We start from the raw sequence: 20928 nt of genomic DNA on the forward strand, positions 1-20928 counted from the left end.
CAACCACTTTTTTTGGGGGGGGGGGGTCTAACATTGAACCTTGTAGGAAGAATAGTAGGCTCTCTTGTAAATGGTAACTTGAAATCTGACAAAGATAATAATATAGGCTTTTCAAAATCATATATTGACTGTTACTGGCAATATATAGGGTTTATTTGATCTGACCCCGTGGGTCATCCCCACCCCCCAGGAATTTGAAATTACCATATATCTCAGAAACTGTTATAATCATGACCCCTAAATCATATATATTTATGGTTCTGATGTCAAGGAGCATCAAATGTTATGTAGGTCATGGGCCCTGTGGGTGGTCCTGACCCCCCTCGAACAGGAAGTGCACGAATATCTCGAAAACGGTTGAGATCCCCACCCCTTAACCATATAATTATATATTCTTGATCCTTAATTAAAGGGCATCAAAAGGTATGGAGGTAATGGGCCTCAGGGTTAAATCTAATTTTTCAAAACCGGAATGCACATCTGTAGAACAGTCCCTATCATATCCCAAAATATGATGTGTCTATCCATTAAATCATAAGAGGAGTTCTAGGATCTATGGGTTTTTTTTTAGTGATAAACGTCAATTTTCTGCTACTATTTGACTCCCTGGATGAAATTTAAATTTTTAAAACCTTATTGCACATCTATAGGACAGCCTCAATTATATCTCGAGAGATGACGTAGCTACTCCAAAAGTTGTAAGAGGAGTTCTAGGAACCATCTTTTTTTGCAAAAAAACGTCATTTTTTGTTGCCCACTAATCCCCTTAATAAAAAAAAAGTCTGGAACCGGATCACACTTCAATATGACACCCCCAATCATATTCTACAAGATCATTTGGCTACTGATAAAAAAAAATGACGTTTTTGAAACCAGTTTTTATCTAAAAAAAACCCGTCATTTTTCAGCCATTAAATGCCCCCCAGGGCAAAATTGAAAATTCCGAAACCTTATTGCGCATCTATAGGATACCCTAAAACATATTCCAAGAGATGATTTGTCTACTGTTGAAAATGTAGGAGGAGTTCGAGGAAAAAGGCTTTTTGTGAAAAAACGTCATTTTTTACCAATTTTTTGACCCCCAGGACTAACCGAGAATTTTTGAAACCTTTTAACAAAACAATATGATACCTCAAATCAAACTCCAAGAGTTCAGTTTGCTGGTTTATAAGATGTAAGAGCAGTTTGAGAAAATAAAACGTGACAGACGGACGGACGGACGGACGGACGGAACAGGATAACAACAATATACCCGAACTTTCTTTAGAAAGTGCGGGTATAATAAATGATTCAAATTATAAATGTTTATACTCCACATCCACCCCCCCCCAAATCAAACCTGGTTTTAAAGATTCAGTCTTCTTACATTCTTACATGTGTACAATTATAGCAAATTTTAAATCATATCTTGATTGCTTTTTTTCTCCTAATGCACATTAACATTTTTGAAATTGCTTGATTCAATTTTTTAGATTTATTAACAAAATGTTTTATGCAAGTGTATTTGCATTTTGGGGCAATTATAAAGTCTCCTAAACAAAGCAGTGTCATCATTAGGCTAAGAATTACCTACATAGATCAAACACTACATATGAATAAAATAAAATACTTTATAATTTCTAGTTCAAGAAAGTCAGGGTGTCTCCAAGGGGGGATAACCTATATTATACAATTTGATGCGCAATGACACAAACAGCAAGAACAAATTATATGGTTAAGGAATGAGGATCTCAAAAGTTATCATAATAAAGTTAAAGACAACACCTGGGGGTCATGTACTTTACACCATTTGATGCATCAAAATGACACAAGAAGATATTTTGTATTTTCCTGTTTCAGGGGGTCAGAACAATCCCATAGGGTCATGGCCTACATTGTATTTGATGCATTATAATACATTAAGTGGGGGGGGGGGGCCTCTGGCCCAACCTGATGCTACGTGTCTGAAGTCTCTACATTTACTTATACATGTAATACACAAATTTAATACGAAATTGTTACAGGGTCAATAAGGGGTCAACTCAAAAGTGTAAGACTGACAAATGAAAAAAATAACTTTTGCAATTAAAATGGCAGAAACTTTACAAATGTGATAGGATAGGTAACGATGATAAGTTTATTTAAATATTAAAAGATGTTGATACAGTATGCTAGCAAAGGGAGAATACTTATTAAGAAAGTGAAAGTAATACTTCTGTACATACCTTGTCTCATAATATTGTGCTACTGTAATACTCACTATACAGGTATTATGCTTACCTTTATCGGTCAACATCATAATGATAATCCAATTAGAGCACAATATGAATCCCTTTAGCTGATCATCACAATAGAAATGTTTATGCATGTTAACTAATCTTTTTCTGCATATGAAAAACACATACATGTATGTATACGCCACATAAATCCATCAAATCGAAGAGCTGGGTAAAACTAGTACCCGCTATTGAGACCTGTAGACCCGTGTTGTGTACGTAACTTCAGACAAAGATCAGTTATTTGTAACATGCATGTATTTTTATGACCTATTCTTCAAAACCCCTTTTACTATTTTATTAGGTAAATAACAGCTTTAAGGTGGTACAGGACATCTGCATATTGTGATGTATACTTCATATTGAAATAAACTATGAAGTATAAATATAATATTTTCCCCCAAAATAATGTTACCTTACTTTGAAGCGCAATCGGTTAGAGCAATTACATGTCTGTAATGACATTGGAGTCTGAGGTGTATTTTTGGTAATGTTACTATCGATATAAATGAATTTTCATTTTTTTTTATGGGGGGGGGGGAGGGTCTGGACCCCTCACTCACACCCCTTTTCTAAATCCGTGCACAAGATTATGTACATGTAGGCACACAGAAGCAGATCTATAGCCGGCAACTGTCGCAGAGAGGGCCGGGGGCATAATTTAATTTTGTATGTAATAATTATATAGACCATTATACTTTCTATGACATGAAATGTTAAGATAATTGATTAACGGAAAATTCATGTGCAAACAGTTCAACCCCAAATTGCACATTAAGTGCTGCTCATGTGTATCATCATATGGGAAGGGATCTCATCCTTCAGTTATGCAAATTATAATTTTTAAATGTATTACCGGAACTTGCATGTGGCCTTCAATTTTTAACAAACTGGTACTAAACAGTGTTATTTAGGGGCAAACACTTGGTGCGGGTATTACTGTCTAATGACAGCATCTAGTTTATTATTTATTCATTTACGTCAACCAGAGAACAAAACAATATAAAAAACAAAAATGGCAGTAAAGAGTCTTCTAAACGTTTTCCAAGTTCATTACACAAAACAAAATCATTCCTTAATAATGCTACATTTGATAAAACAGCTCAATAATATAACACAATAAATTTATTTCCACTACACGGTATTGCAGTGGCGTCGGAAGCAAACTGGAAGTTGGGTGGGGCTAAATTTATCAGAAATCTTGACAAGCAAATTAAGGGGGAAAAGATAATGGTTATAGTTAGGTTTAAATTTGCAAAAAAGTTGGGAGGCTAAGCCCCCTATTCCCCCCTCCTCCGTTCCGACGCCAATGTATTGAGCTTATACTTTTCACAAAACCGTTTCATTTTTGTTTTCTTTGTGTCAACGCCGATTATCATGAGTGTTTACAATGTGGACTCAGTGATTTTATAAAAAGAAAATTTGATACTAAACGCACTTAACAACAGCGAACGTATATTTTAATATCTGGTCACTTTAGAACTTCAGCGAATGGCTCAGGTGAGCTAAAATTCCATTTAAAAACTTGTGAACATGCATAATCTACATTCTTGTGAGCAATCATAAAATATGTTATCTTATCTAGGCGAAGGCATACAGCGATATTACATAACAGATATTCCATTTAAAAGTTCAATATTCAGAGTACTTGACCAAACAGTATTTGTATTATATATTTAGTCACAAAATGTACAAGTATTTTACAATTTTTTTTTATTTACTTATTCCAATATGATGTAATAAAAGAAAATATAATCCAAAAAAGGTATTAAACAGAACTTCATTTCTCAACAAATGGTTGTAGAGAGGACATTAATGAACATTCTTCCTATTTTTTTTCAGATTTTTAAATCTTTGAAATAAGACTGTAGCTGTGCAGTTCGACAGCTGTTCTGTCTGATTAAAAAGACATTGTCCTGTTCTAGGATGCATACTTTTCAAAGAAAATGACATGTAGGACTTCATATGTATTGCTTTTATATCTTTTGGCAACATTTTTGGCCAGTTTCGGGCAGAAACAAGCCAGTTCCTGAAATGTTTATATTCTTATCCTCAAATGTACAAGATGGATGCACATCCCCCTTAAAGTTTCTAAACCTACATTTAAAGTTGATGGTAATATGTTGAAATATATTTGATAGATATAAATCGAATATGTGGTGAAAAAATTGGTAGAAGAATAGTATATTTAGTGGATGGCTGTGAATATTAAAGATACATTTAACAATTTAAAGTTGATACCTGTTTAAACACATAATGTCTCTATAAAGTAACTGTGTAAAAAAAGTATGTAGCAATGCAGAATAAGAATGCTCACCATTTTCCCTACGTTGAATGAATAAAAAAAAAATGAAAAAAAAAATAACGATTCGTATGACAAAGCCTTTGGTTGATTTGAAGATGGAAAATCAGGAAAGAACGAATGCAACAAGTGGTAAAGATGTCTTTCTAAAAAATGTTTGATTTAAAGTATTTTCTATTCATTATATAGTTACGCATGAAATGGTGAATCGATTTGTTTTTTCTTCTGAATATTAATTTCATTTTTGATATTACTCTCCTTATTGTTCATCGCTAAAACTTGGGTTTGCTATTGATCTTTGATCGTTATTTATAATTGTGAATGCTCTTTATCATGTAAACTTTATAAAGCCAATGTTTGAACTTTTGACAGTTGTCACAATTCTGTCTCCGGACTCTCTGAAAAAAAGAAGATCTTTTGAAACTTTGCGGTGGATGTTGTGCATTTTCTTCATTTCACACAATCTTTGGGAAAATGACTGGAAACAAATATCAATCAAAATGTGAAAGCACCAAGTATTCACCACACTGTTTGATGCTATGACCAGCATGAATGGGGATTGCTCTTCTGCGTTGTTCTGCAGACTTTTGATACAGTGACTGATTATGACACCAAGACAATCTTATTTGTTGTTGTTTTTCAACGAACTTTAGACCAGAGACATTGCAGCTTGATGGATTGTCAGCGAATGTAGTTTTTAATTTGTATATCAAAGATAGCCAAACATTAAAAGAATCAAATCATAATCATATTTCATGAGAATCATGTTATATTATAGAATTGCTAGAAATGGTTTCTGAATCAAATATGATCAAATTGTAAAAGTGTAAAATTGTTTTAAAAATAGCATTAGAGAGATTTAAATTACTCAACATTAGATGCTTAGATATATTTTTCTCCATCAAACCCTACCAATATCCTTATCTGTTCTACTCTTTTTATGGACATCATAAAATTATTAAGCCTCATATGGCTGATGCAAACTAGTCATGTAACAGATGCTTTAGATATGTATTTTAATCTCAGCTTAATATTGACCCACAGAAAAGCGGAAGAAAATGTGAAAGTTGACTACAAAGATCACAGACGCAGTACACATTTTGAGTTAAAACTATCGAAAATCTAGACTTGTTTTATTGGTTCTTTGAAAATAGCCTCCGGATAGATGCACATCATTTTCTATTTTAAAAAAATAATTTGTTACATTTTCAAAAACACTGTATAAAAAAAAAATCCAATATTTTTTAATAAAAAAATATATTCATATTGAAAGATAGAAAGCAAAGAGAGCCGGAGTTGAAACATGTTAAAACACAACACTTCATAATTAATGTACGAATATTGCAAAGTTTTAGATTATAGACTGCATCCATCATAGATTCTACGACTGTTTTGTAGAAAGAAAAACATCTTCCACTTTTGGAAAATCATCCTTGTAATAATGAAACTGAGCGGTGACAACCATACACTTTCCGTTGTTTGTTTCATCTTTGACCATCTCTAAAACAACTTCAGCCAATTTCTCCTTTCTACAATTTCCACAGAATTTCATCTAATAATTGTTATAATCATAGGGATGTGACGTTAAAAATATCTTCTTAATTATAATTTACAATTACTTTATTGTTGTAATGAAACAAAGATCGTCACGGTTGCTATTTTTATCTGCACATCCACATCTGCTAAGATTCTCTTTCACTTTCTTGAGCAAAATAAATGGGGGATCCCACTCAACACACCTCGGCCAATTCGTATTCCATGTTTAAATTTATGGTTACCGTAAGGAATCGGCCGAGATTTGCCGAGAGTGGAGATCCAGAAAGCTAACACTAAAAAAATCATTAAAATTTGGGCAAAACATCAAATAGTCAGAACTCCAAAAAATATCTAAAAACATAAGAAATAAAACCCACGAAAACAACCTTATAAAAATGTTATGTCTTGTATAGTTATTTTCCAAATAATACTGATGATAGGATCTATCAGGATTGAATTAGAAGTAATCGTGCTAAATTGAAGCTGAGGAAATTTTTAGAAGTTTTAGTTACACGGTTCTATGGTCGATACAACGACCTCGTCAGCAAATACAATCTTCCACTGGGTCGCATGCTGACTGACGTTTTTCATACTAATTGTTAGACCATAATTAATCACCTAATTGTTTACGGACTTTTCCGATTTTTTCCTGATTACGACAAAGAGCACACCGGGTCTGACCGGTCATCAAAGGATGCTCACTCCTCCTAGGCACCTGATCCTACCTCTATATATTTGGAGGTCCGTGTTGCTCTGCTTTGAATTTGTATTTCGTTTTATGGATTTTTGAAATGGTTCGCGGTTTGTTATTGTCATTTTTTCATAAATGAACTGATGAAAAAAATCAAAACAGCGACGGTAACGATATATGCTTGCATTATAGTATTTTCAATAACTATAAAACTTATATTTTAACGCCTGGTGCCTGTGACTATGATTATCTCTTGATAACTTCTTAGCTTTTAAGAGACATAATGCATTTAATGTTAGTTCTTTATCTGTACTAACTTTAATTAAAATGGCTTCATTTCAATGTGAAATCATAAAATCAAACTTACTTTATGACCCCAATTTTCTCTATGAAATATTTCATGTTGTCATCATCTATCATCGTTGTGTCGACGAAAGTAGGACACAGGACCGCCATCCTCACACCACTATCTACAACATCAGCATGGAGCTGATAAAAAGAAAAATAAATTGAACACACCTATCAATGCGATTTTCAAACTTGTTATACCGCAAATTATGTCTGTAAACGTAACATAATTGGACGTACGATAGTTGGCAGAAAACAGCTTTCAAACAATTTAGCATTAAGCAAATTCCTTGATTTAGCAGAGGTCGCTTGGGTTAAAACGCTTAAATTTAATGTTGTCGCATATAGATAATTAAAAGACATCTAACCACCTAAAATTAAACAATCACATGAAAGTAATTCTAAATTTCGATTCCATCATTAAACAGACATGGTTAATTGACAATTCATATTTTCTATGACAAGATACCTGATAAAATATCTACAAGGGTTTCATGTTATGCTTTTGTACATACCGCATGACTTAAGGTGAATCCAACAACACCAAATTTTGAGCTCGCATAGATTGGATCTAATGGGGAAGAACACAAACCTAGGGAAATTCAAATTTTCTCGTTAAATGTCGCAAAACCAGATATATATATATATATTCACATAGGTAGAACTAATATTTTCAACACATAACATATGAAGGGACATATTCACAATTTTGATCAAAATTTGTGTTTTTTATATGGTTTCAGTATGACATTTGTAATGGTCGACCAAAGTTTGAGCGTCAGTCGTAGAGTTTTGTTATGTTTTGTAGTGAAACAGACCAGGGCATGGTTTTGTTTACACCGTGAATGTTGAGAGGGAAATTCCAGGTTTGGAATAAAATTAATATTACGACTGATTATTAATGTTCAAAACAAATTAGCAGATAGAAATATCAGCTTGAAAAATAACATTTCCAATGTAAACAACATGGTGCGATGCTTTTTAACAAATATTTATGTGTGCTATATCTTGCTTAAAAATCTAAGACTGCCACTCAGATTGTAGTTAATCATTACAAATGCTTAATCAAAGCATTGCAAGCAATGATAATAAAAAATAAATTTGACTAAAATCGTCGTGACCATGCCCCTTCCACGTAGACCAGGCCTTCTAAAAATATTTGTCAAACCAAACTTTTTAAAACAATTTTAAAACGGTTAAATCAAATTACAAGGTAAGAAGGTTAACTGGTATACGTAGATAAATAAACAATATAAAATGCAGATATTTTCTAGTAAACCATAAATTAAGTAAATATCTTTGGCAGAGTGACGCAAGCGTTGAACTGAAATCGAATAAATGAACTTATGTTAATGTTAAATTGGTATGTTCTATATCATGGCATGTGGTGATAACGAATAGCGTTCAAAATCAAAAGTCCAAAAGAAAATTACAAAACAGAAGCAGAACAAACACGGACCTCTAAAAAATCGAAGGTTATATCAGGTGCCATGGAGGAGTGAGCATCTGACCGCTCATACCCTCGTGTGCTCTTTGCCGTTATCGTGAAAATCGGGAAATTTGTAGGCAATTAGGTGATTAAATATTGTCTAACAATAACATGGAAAACGTCAATCAACATGCGTCCCAGTGTAAGATTTTATTAATTATCAAATGATTGATTTTTTAAAAATAAATATATATGATAACCTCAAACGTTTTTTTTTCCGTATAGTTCTTATATTTTTTCAAAACCATTGAAGATATTGTTGTTAACAGTCCAGCTTTTTTAAAATACTAAGTGAGAGTAGTAAATAAAGAATGGGGACTGACTTATAGTACAGTAGGTCTTCAGAATCTTTGGAGCAAGACTATGGAGGAAAATTATCACTTGAAGAAAAGAGTTTCCAAACAAAACTTGTCCTTACAGAATTTTCTTTTTGTCACAATATGAATGATAATAAACCAAACCTGCAAAAGATGCCATGTTGATTATTATTCCACCTCGACCTTTGGATGATTTCTTCATGTATTCAAGAGCAAGGTAAGTGCAGCGTATTACACCGACCTGTCATAAGACATACTCAAAATGTATTGTTATATTTTACATTAACTTGTGCATTTTGAAAATAATGTGTCTTGTTACGCAGAAAAGTTATTTTTTCACAAAATGGGATAATTACCGATGCTGTTACAGTGAAACTCATTTAGTACGAACATGGATATAACGAATTTACGCAAATCCTTGCAACATTTTTATGGTTATAACGAATTCGGATATAACGATTTTACGATATAGCGAACTCATTTTGAGCCCGATAGAGGTGAATAATAACGAAAATTGATACTTTTTTAAAGACGTTCTTAACAGTTTAAAAAGTGTGCACTACTATTTGGCATAATTGTTTGAATAAATTTATTTTCATATAAATTATTCAATTTTTATTAAAGGTATAAAATTAACGTGTTTTTATTTTTAAGACTAAATTTGCAAAAAATATAGTTTTGTGGAAGAAAACTTGTATATCATGAATTAGCTATAGTTATTATTATGAATTCGTTATACGGATATAACGAATTACGAATATAACGAATTACGGATATGACGAAGCATAGGACTTCGCTATAACCGTGTTTTACTGTATTTAGTAATACAATGCATGTATTTAGTAAATATATATTCATATCTGTGATCACTTGTAAATTTAATGTACATTAAACAATATTTAAATTCCACATACTTTTTGCGTGTTAAAAGTGTGGAAAGCTATTGCAGTTACATGTATAAGGCTATATTTCCACATAATTATTTTTTGCTTGTAAAGTATATTGAAAGCTACGGAAGTTCTAATACTACATTAACTTAACATAATTTTTTTTGCATGTAAAGTGTGTGTAAAGCTACAGTTATAACACTGTAAAACACACAGGGTACTGAAAAGTTAAAATGACGAGTTTTATTATGACGTCACAAACTTTGAACGCTGTAAAATGCAACTTCACAATCGAAAATCAAAGGTCACGCTTGTGGCTGTTATTTGAAGACAAAGCAAGAAGTAAAAAAAATTGTATATAATTAGCATTAGATATCGATATGGTCTCATAACAAATTTTCATAACGCGCTACCCGCGCGTTTTTCAATTTGTATGCACACACCGCTGCAGTTATGAGACCATATCGATATCTTTCAAAAAAATATCAATGCTTAAATACCTGATTTATTTGGATCACATTTTCCCAATCTTTATAAATTCCAACACCAGCATTATTAAACACAATGTCTATAGCCCCGAAAGTGTCGACAGTTCCCTTGAACAGGTCTGAAATGTTAGTTACCATAGCATCTTTAAACTGTCAAATTCGATGGAGCTTTTGTAAACCAAATGAAAAGCAATGTTAACTCTAATCTTAGTTCAAGAGGTCACAACATTATATAAATAGTGCCTGTTTGGGAGGGTAGCAGTTGAAATTGACACCCCTCGAAAACCATTGTCAACCTCCGCTTCGCGTCGGTTGACAATGGTTTTCTCGGGGTGTCAATTTCAACTGTTATCCTTCCAAACAGGCACTATTTATTTTTTTATACTGAATGTCTTAATTTTTAAGAAAATTTTACTGCTTTTATATAGGAATAACGTGAATTCTACAGCAAACCGTACGCGCATAATTTTCGCGCATTTAACAAGTTTTAATGTTACCCGTTGCTAAGTGTGTTGCTAACGCTGAGGGTAATAGAACGGATTATGAACTGCGTCTTAACCAATTAGATTTCAGTATTTAACATGAAAGTATAACAAAAATATTTCTTATTTGTAATTGATGTTACATTGTAAAACAAAGTATAATCTAGACAATTGATACAACCACAACTCTCAGGATGCTAATATTACCTTCTACTTGTGTTTTGTCTGTGACGTCACAAGGAATCTGATGGACATTTGCAGCCCCATACTGGAGTTTGAACTCTTCATACGTGGCTTGAAGTCGGTCAACGACCACGTCAGACAGACACACCTGGTGACAAGTTCACATTGATTTTAAAATCTTACCTTGGAATGATAAAATAATAACTCTAATAGTTTGCTAAAAACTTTAAAGTCCTATCCGTGATTTGAGTTTTTATAAAACAAGTGTATCAAAAAGAGAAAGGCAAACTCTAAGTTTTATATGTTTTTAAAGTTTTTATTTTTTGACGTATTATTCATGCGTATTTCTTTCATGCAGGTATAAGGGGGCAAAGAAAAAAAACGTATGAATTATTACGATCCCGCAAATGGAAATATGTCAAATACAGTAGCTTAATTTTCGACATAACAGTTTTATTAACGATATGATTTCTTGTAGATAATATTTTTTGCAGTAGGCCCTATGTAAAATTACTTCACAACATAAAAACTAAAGGCCCTCTGGACAGGTCGGGGAAACTACCTTATATGGGTATTGTTGTCATTGTGCAGAGCGGTGCGTACCGCGAACAAATGTTGAATCAGTGAATAAAAAGCAACACATGTGATTTACTACATGTTTACGTTTTTACAATTATCACGTGGTTTAGACTAATGTACGACTTGATTTTAAATGACTGCGGGAACGTCAATATATAAAACTTTTCAATTTTTTGGTTAAAAATGCAAAGATAAGGTACTAAACAAGTTGCTGTCCTTTAAAAAAGGACTACAATACGTGGACCATTTGCATGTGTTTCCAACGAAAACGCGAAAGCCTTAAGATTATCAGAGATTCCACCGACTCTAGCCCTCTGCTTTTAACCACTAAATTTGTACGTTGTATTACGTATACATGTATGTATAGCCCTGACTTTTTATCTCAGAATTTAAAGTGTTCATACTTCTCAAATAATTATGATCTATCTATGAATGAAATTTGCTTGTACATGTATAGTATCAGGCATTCGGTGAATTCTACTATTTGCGCACACATTACGATTCGCACTACTTTGTTAACTATGCAGTGACAGCTTTGTGTAATTTAAAAATTTCATATTTTGATGCATTTTTCTTGAGATTTATACTTTTATACAGTGACATAATTATTCACTCATACTTAAATGCTTAAAAAAATTTCATCGGGAAGTTCTCTAGCCCCGCCTACTATAAAAGTAAAGTTAAGCTACATGTGTATTCGGAAAACAACCAAACATTGCAAATTATGCTATATGATGCATGTTGTAGTTTCGGCATAACATTAACTTATTTCATAATACTGATAATTCATATCACATGCCAATCATTTTTTTAAAGGAATACTTTGTTTCTTTACTGTTTACCGACCACTTTACAATTACAGCGCCTTTGAACTTATGTGTGCATATGGCACGGAATCCTGATCCCGATTCATATAAGCGTGTGCTAACCTGGTTCCCTGAGCTACCCATTACGCACAGGAACCAGGCTAACTCATGCGCAGGCTGAATTTTCCCCATAGCATCCGGTTTAACCTCGCTTCTGTATTTTCTGCGTGGACCTCAGGGTCCACGTAATAAGATTTTTCACGCTCACACTAACAAATATTGCCGATTTTTTTATGTTAATTAGTACGATGAAATACCTCTCATGAAGTCTCCACAAGTCATTATATTCCACATTATATTCCAGTATTTGATTTTCGTAAATTTTGTGTTTTTCGCTGTTGTAGTGTTATTTCTTAGCTAGAATTTAAAACTGAATTCATTTTGATACATGTTTATTGTTGTATGACATTCATATAACACAAAAGTAATATTCAATACGCATGTACATTGATCATTGTACATATGTACATGCATATATAAGTAGTATGTGTCATCTTTCTATATACTCGCTCTAATGGAATGCCATAAGTCCGAATAGATGCATACACTAACTGTAAGTACTGTCTAAAGGAATACATGGATTAATATCAAGAGTACGCGCCAAACACGCGGGCTTTAAATGGCCACATGAGGTTTTGAATGCCTGACAATGTACGAACACCTCCGAGTCGAATGCTCAGGACCATGAAATCACATGAAATCTGTCTTCACTAAAAATTCACCTGGCAGTAAGGCTTTTGTCAACAAATAGACTTATACAATCAATGCAGTTGATGGACCCAAATTTTTACCATTGTAAAATGAGTGTTTGTAAATGTGAGCATGGAAATAGTAGATAATAATGTAAATATTGTTTTAAGTGTACAAAATGCATGAAAAAATTAAATATGCCTTTGAAAAAGCAATTAGAAAAAGTAGCATTTTTTAAACATAGTATTTTTTGTAGTAACCCATGATGCATTTCAACCAAGGAATGTCATTCAGCTGATTGGTCAATTTGTCGATTACATCTGTGCCTCAATTAGTATGTTAATTTATTCCGACGCCAAAGACGGATATAAATCATATAAATTATTCAATTTTTATTAAAGGTATAAAATTAACGTGTTTTTATTTTTAAGACTAAATTTGCAAAAAATATAGTTTTGTGGAAGAAAACTTGTATATCATGAATTAGCTATAGTTATTATTATGAATTCGTTATACGGATATAACGAATTACGAATATAACGAATTACGGATATGACGAAGCATAGGACTTCGCTATAACCGTGTTTTACTGTATTTAGTAATACAATGCATGTATTTAGTAAATATATATTCATATCTGTGATCACTTGTAAATTTAATGTACATTAAACAATATTTAAATTCCACATACTTTTTGCGTGTTAAAAGTGTGGAAAGCTATTGCAGTTACATGTATAAGGCTATATTTCCACATAATTATTTTTTGCTTGTAAAGTATATTGAAAGCTACGGAAGTTCTAATACTACATTAACTTAACATAATTTTTTTTGCATGTAAAGTGTGTGTAAAGCTACAGTTATAACACTGTAAAACACACAGGGTACTGAAAAGTTAAAATGACGAGTTTTATTATGACGTCACAAACTTTGAACGCTGTAAAATGCAACTTCACAATCGAAAATCAAAGGTCACGCTTGTGGCTGTTATTTGAAGACAAAGCAAGAAGTAAAAAAAATTGTAGATAATTAGCATTAGATATCGATATGGTCTCATAACAAATTTTCATAACGCGCTACCCGCGCGTTTTTCAATTTGTATGCACACACCGCTGCAGTTATGAGACCATATCGATATCTTTCAAAAAAATATCAATGCTTAAATACCTGATTTATTTGGATCACATTTTCCCAATCTTTATAAATTCCAACACCAGCATTATTAAACACAATGTCTATAGCCCCGAAAGTGTCGACAGTTCCCTTGAACAGGTCTGAAATGTTAGTTACCATAGCATCTTTAAACTGTCAAATTCGATGGAGCTTTTGTAAACCAAATGAAAAGCAATGTTAACTCTAATCTTAGTTCAAGAGGTCACAACATTATATAAATAGTGCCTGTTTGGGAGGGTAGCAGTTGAAATTGACACCCCTCGAAAACCATTGTCAACCTCCGCTTCGCGTCGGTTGACAATGGTTTTCTCGGGGTGTCAATTTCAACTGTTATCCTTCCAAACAGGCACTATTTATTTTTTTATACTGAATGTCTTAATTTTTAAGAAAATTTTACTGCTTTTATATAGGAATAACGTGAATTCTACAGCAAACCGTACGCGCATAATTTTCGCGCATTTAACAAGTTTTAATGTTACCCGTTGCTAAGTGTGTTGCTAACGCTGAGGGTAATAGAACGGATTATGAACTGCGTCTTAACCAATTAGATTTCAGTATTTAACATGAAAGTATAACAAAAATATTTCTTATTTGTAATTGATGTTACATTGTAAAACAAAGTATAATCTAGACAATTGATACAACCACAACTCTCAGGATGCTAATATTACCTTCTACTTGTGTTTTGTCTGTGACGTCACAAGGAATCTGATGGACATTTGCAGCCCCATACTGGAGTTTGAACTCTTCATACGTGGCTTGAAGTCGGTCAACGACCACGTCAGACAGACACACCTGGTGACAAGTTCACATTGATTTTAAAATCTTACCTTGGAATGATAAAATAATAACTCTAATAGTTTGCTAAAAACTTTAAAGTCCTATCCGTGATTTGAGTTTTTATAAAACAAGTGTATCAAAAAGAGAAAGGCAAACTCTAAGTTTTATATGTTTTTAAAGTTTTTATTTTTTGACGTATTATTCATGCGTATTTCTTTCATGCAGGTATAAGGGGGCAAAGAAAAAAAACGTATGAATTATTACGATCCCGCAAATGGAAATATGTCAAATACAGTAGCTTAATTTTCGACATAACAGTTTTATTAACGATATGATTTCTTGTAGATAATATTTTTTGCAGTAGGCCCTATGTAAAATTACTTCACAACATAAAAACTAAAGGCCCTCTGGACAGGTCGGGGAAACTACCTTATATGGGTATTGTTGTCATTGTGCAGAGCGGTGCGTACCGCGAACAAATGTTGAATCAGTGAATAAAAAGCAACACATGTGATTTACTACATGTTTACGTTTTTACAATTATCACGTGGTTTAGACTAATGTACGACTTGATTTTAAATGACTGCGGGAACGTCAATATATAAAACTTTTCAATTTTTTGGTTAAAAATGCAAAGATAAGGTACTAAACAAGTTGCTGTCCTTTAAAAAAGGACTACAATACGTGGACCATTTGCATGTGTTTCCAACGAAAACGCGAAAGCCTTAAGATTATCAGAGATTCCACCGACTCTAGCCCTCTGCTTTTAACCACTAAATTTGTACGTTGTATTACGTATACATGTATGTATAGCCCTGACTTTTTATCTCAGAATTTAAAGTGTTCATACTTCTCAAATAATTATGATCTATCTATGAATGAAATTTGCTTGTACATGTATAGTATCAGGCATTCGGTGAATTCTACTATTTGCGCACACATTACGATTCGCACTACTTTGTTAACTATGCAGTGACAGCTTTGTGTAATTTAAAAATTTCATATTTTGATGCATTTTTCTTGAGATTTATACTTTTATACAGTGACATAATTATTCACTCATACTTAAATGCTTAAAAAAATTTCATCGGGAAGTTCTCTAGCCCCGCCTACTATAAAAGTAAAGTTAAGCTACATGTGTATTCGGAAAACAACCAAACATTGCAAATTATGCTATATGATGCATGTTGTAGTTTCGGCATAACATTAACTTATTTCATAATACTGATAATTCATATCACATGCCAATCATTTTTTTAAAGGAATACTTTGTTTCTTTACTGTTTACCGACCACTTTACAATTACAGCGCCTTTGAACTTATGTGTGCATATGGCACGGAATCCTGATCCCGATTCATATAAGCGTGTGCTAACCTGGTTCCCTGAGCTACCCATTACGCACAGGAACCAGGCTAACTCATGCGCAGGCTGAATTTTCCCCATAGCATCCGGTTTAACCTCGCTTCTGTATTTTCTGCGTGGACCTCAGGGTCCACGTAATAAGATTTTTCACGCTCACACTAACAAATATTGCCGATTTTTTTATGTTAATTAGTACGATGAAATACCTCTCATGAAGTCTCCACAAGTCATTATATTCCACATTATATTCCAGTATTTGATTTTCGTAAATTTTGTGTTTTTCGCTGTTGTAGTGTTATTTCTTAGCTAGAATTTAAAACTGAATTCATTTTGATACATGTTTATTGTTGTATGACATTCATATAACACAAAAGTAATATTCAATACGCATGTACATTGATCATTGTACATATGTACATGCATATATAAGTAGTATGTGTCATCTTTCTATATACTCGCTCTAATGGAATGCCATAAGTCCGAATAGATGCATACACTAACTGTAAGTACTGTCTAAAGGAATACATGGATTAATATCAAGAGTACGCGCCAAACACGCGGGCTTTAAATGGCCACATGAGGTTTTGAATGCCTGACAATGTACGAACACCTCCGAGTCGAATGCTCAGGACCATGAAATCACATGAAATCTGTCTTCACTAAAAATTCACCTGGCAGTAAGGCTTTTGTCAACAAATAGACTTATACAATCAATGCAGTTGATGGACCCAAATTTTTACCATTGTAAAATGAGTGTTTGTAAATGTGAGCATGGAAATAGTAGATAATAATGTAAATATTGTTTTAAGTGTACAAAATGCATGAAAAAATTAAATATGCCTTTGAAAAAGCAATTAGAAAAAGTAGCATTTTTTAAACATAGTATTTTTTGTAGTAACCCATGATGCATTTCAACCAAGGAATGTCATTCAGCTGATTGGTCAATTTGTCGATTACATCTGTGCCTCAATTAGTATGTTAATTTATTCCGACGCCAAAGAAATTAGTTTCCCTGACCTGTTGGAAACACATTCACATTTCTTTTGCCCCCCCCCCACCCCCCCCCCCCCCAAAAAAAAAACCCAAACAAACCTGCAATACTTATGAAATACTATATTGCACCGGCGATCGATCCATCAAAATCAAATTAGAGATTCACACAAACTTCAAAATTATTTATTTTCTCCGTAGACTACATTAATTATTACATTGTTTTAAGAGTTGTACCACTGAGAAGGATATTCAATGAATTTTATAAGATGATTGTCGTGTTTCATCGGGATTACTGCTGTCAAGGCAAAAGCACCGTTTCCTTTATGATATATTTGATATCACAAGTGATCAAGTATCACGTGTTACCGAAGTGACGTCATTCCTTTTCGCTGTTTGATGGGAGAATGAGGAAGGGTTGGGTAGTAAGACTTCCCACCCACCCACGCACCCTTGGGGATACATTCTCATCTTTGGTTCCTAGATGTGATACTTTTGCACCCAATACTTTATAAAGATACTGAGGTTGAAATGTGGTCCTGCGTGTGATACGGGAATCTAGCCCCGAACCGAAATTATCACCTTATAATATTCAAAGAATGACTCCTTATTACTTATAGGCCTATTAATTTAATTTTCAGCAATTGTACAATTAAATATTAGAATATTGACATACTTATGTGATTTTCATTTTTGTTAACTCTGCAAACCAAGCGTGCTAGCGAGAAATTCGGCAAATTCATTTATTGGACTGTATTACAGAATCGACCGTTAGGAAAGACAAAAAACTGAAAATGTAAATATTTCGTTATTTCAGATAAGTCACGTAGATAACCAATTGACAATGACTCTATAATGCTATGCAGGAGTTTATGTATGGAAAACCGTAAGAATTAATATATTATAATTGTAACCTATATTCATATGTATTTAGTATTCTGAAAGTCCTTGTAATTACTTCACATTTGAAATAGAGATGTCACACATTAAACGTATTTCTGTCTTTATAATAATTCGGATTTTATCATTCCTGTATCAGCGTGTGTAAAGTTTTAGATGTTTTTGGTTTAATTTGGTTTAATATTAATTCATGATTCATTTATAATGGTACTCATGCTAGGTGAAAAAATTTGCGTTATCCGTTTAGTATATTTCAACATCTGTAAGCTACCATTATGACGACAGAAACTAAATTAGAGAACATATCTACACATAGAGTGTTACACCCAAACGCTCGCCATAGGTGCAATGAAGATATGTGTGGAAGTTTAAACGATAGTCACGATAGAAGTAACGTTCTTTATAAAAAGTTTTGGCATTTATTCTAAAAAACGTAGGGCATCGACATGCCTTTGTATAAAAACCAAACTAATGTAATGATTACACCAAAAATCATTTCATTCATTTTAAGCGCCAATGTCAACAAGAAAAAACATATGATATACACAACAAAAATGGCGGTACAAAGTCTCTTGAATGCTTACCTTCGCTCCATTCTTGAGGAACGTCTCGGCGCATGTTTTCCCTATCCCCTGTCCTGATCCCGTAATGACTGCTACTTTTCCGGTCAGCATTTTATCCATTGAAGTAATGACAGACGTATGTTAACCTTTGAGGTGTATATGGAACACCGATAGGCATTTAACAGTTAACTGATATACTCATGGATCACATCATTCCCTTGAGCAGGCATGATTCCATGGCCCCCCCACTTTTTCTCGCAGCAACAAATTTTTAAAAATTTACATATAAAAAGTGAATTGTCACGGAGTTGCCCCCCCCCCCCCCCAAACTTTTTTTGGAGTATGTAAAAAATTGATATGAAAATAAGGAAATGAGGAGTGAAATTGAAGTTTGAAGTTATATACCCCCCCCCTTTATTGCTTTCCGAACTTATTGTTTAAAATTAAAATAAAAACTAACTGTATGGCTGCCTATTTAGAGGGTCGAAAAAAAATAAAAGTTGAAATTGATGTTCTATGTGTATACGTAGCTTTTTAATCTTATAGTTGCAGGTATGAAAAAACCTTTTTTTATTTTAATATTTCAAACCAGTGAGTATGTATTTAGTGCGTCGTATCTCTACATTTTGTTCTTTAGGTCAAATGATTTATTATACATGATTTAAACATTATGATTTTCACCACTGTCCCAAATAAGAATTTCAGATAACAGATGATTTCTAAAAAATATTTATTCAATTTCCCCGTTTTATGCATAACAAATCTGTTTATCGTTAAAAAAGTTAATGTTTAAGGTTTATGTATGATATAAACGCTAGCATAGGCAAATTTATTTGTTTATTTTAAAACCAAAGTTGTCAGATCTAAAGTAAATACCCGATGAATAACTCGGCCTACACTTTCCCGCATATGACGTTAATTAGCCAACCCGCTTTCCTGAGACATCCCGTTCTAAAAAGATTTTTTCCAATTAAAACTTAAATCGTTTTAAATTTTTCTGTTTTAACATTTTTTGTATTACAAGAGTTGTCCGATCCAAGGTATCCGCCCGCAATGCATGGTGAACTCGTCCTACATTTTTTGCCATGACGTTAATTTGTCAACCCACGTTCTTGGTTACCCCGTTCTGGAAAGTTTTTTACCAGCCTCTCACCAGAGGTTCGTGCTTTGCAAGCGTTCTATCAATCTAAACTTATAAATATGTTTAAAATGATATGCATTCACAGTGTAACAATTTTGTTTTATAGATGGGTTATTCAACATTTATCTTTTAGGTCTCATGAGTCATACTGCAAATGGTATTCGTAATTCGTATTAACAGCTCCTGGTGGTGCAAAAATGGGCATATAATGTTAAGGAAGGAGTCTTCTTGTTACCATACATACTTCTTATTTTAAGAAATTAATGAAATTTTGACAGTCAAACTGATAAGCTGTTTGTTAAAGGAAACATGGACAACCTCCATTTTAAGTTTTTATTTTAAGATTTCGAATTGTCCGTCTAATAGGGGCATGGTCACGATTGGGTCAAAAGTTATTTTTCCGATTTTAATATTTACAATGATTCATAAAGGCAATTTCAATAGGCAACCAAAACCTGAGTTTCATTTGTTGAGTTATAAGCAAGTTACAGAGCTTGAAATTCTTCGCTATGTAAACAAAGCGTTTGTTTACATTTTGAACGTTGAAGTAAAAATTTCAGTTTTAAAACTAAAACGAATGTGTTAAACGTTAGGAACTGTTTATCTATGCTTAAAATAAATAAAAAGATAGACAAATAAGCTGGGAAAAGATTTTTTACTGGTATATTGAGCCTATGTAAACAAAAACAGGGCACGAGCCTTGTTTACATCTTAAAGTATCTTGCTTATAACTCTACGAATGGCATTCAAATTTAATTTGATTATAGGAAATGCATTTCTAAAGCATTGTCAATAATGAAAACATAAAAAAAAAAATTGACCAAAATCGTGACCATGACCCTTTAAGACATAACTTTAAGTTTTCATAAAATATAGATGGATTGGTTACGCGGCTATGTTAAGGCTGT

General features: G+C 33.1%; 2 protein-coding genes across 3 annotated transcripts in view; both read right to left on the reverse strand.

Moving 5' to 3' along the window:
* Positions 1-5690: 5690 nt before the first annotated feature.
* Positions 5691-20928, reverse strand: part of LOC117688770 (15-hydroxyprostaglandin dehydrogenase [NAD(+)]-like) — a 58090-nt gene continuing 42852 nt past the window's right edge. The window contains exons 6-7 of one of the 2 annotated variants that reach the window (XM_066088097.1): positions 7152-7273; positions 5691-6086 (exon numbers count right to left, since the gene is read on the reverse strand). In XM_066088097.1, the coding sequence (XP_065944169.1) occupies positions 5939-6086; positions 7152-7273 (270 nt within the window). In that variant the 3' untranslated portion in view covers positions 5691-5938. The remainder of the gene's footprint in view (positions 6087-7151; positions 7274-20928) is intronic. The other variant, XM_066088095.1, reaches the window with a different exon arrangement.
* Positions 7496-19110, reverse strand: LOC136276087 (15-hydroxyprostaglandin dehydrogenase [NAD(+)]-like). The gene is made up of 5 exons (XM_066086983.1): positions 18901-19110; positions 14955-15078; positions 14278-14384; positions 11003-11126; positions 7496-7503 (listed from the first exon to the last, which is right to left on the reverse strand). The coding sequence occupies exons 1-5, from the start codon at positions 18997-18999 to the stop codon at positions 7496-7498; spliced, it is 462 nt and encodes a 153-aa protein (XP_065943055.1). The 5' UTR covers positions 19000-19110.

Source organism: Magallana gigas, chromosome 6, assembly GCF_963853765.1.
Source record: "Magallana gigas chromosome 6, xbMagGiga1.1, whole genome shotgun sequence".
NCBI classification, from domain to species: domain Eukaryota; kingdom Metazoa; phylum Mollusca; class Bivalvia; order Ostreida; family Ostreidae; genus Magallana; species Magallana gigas.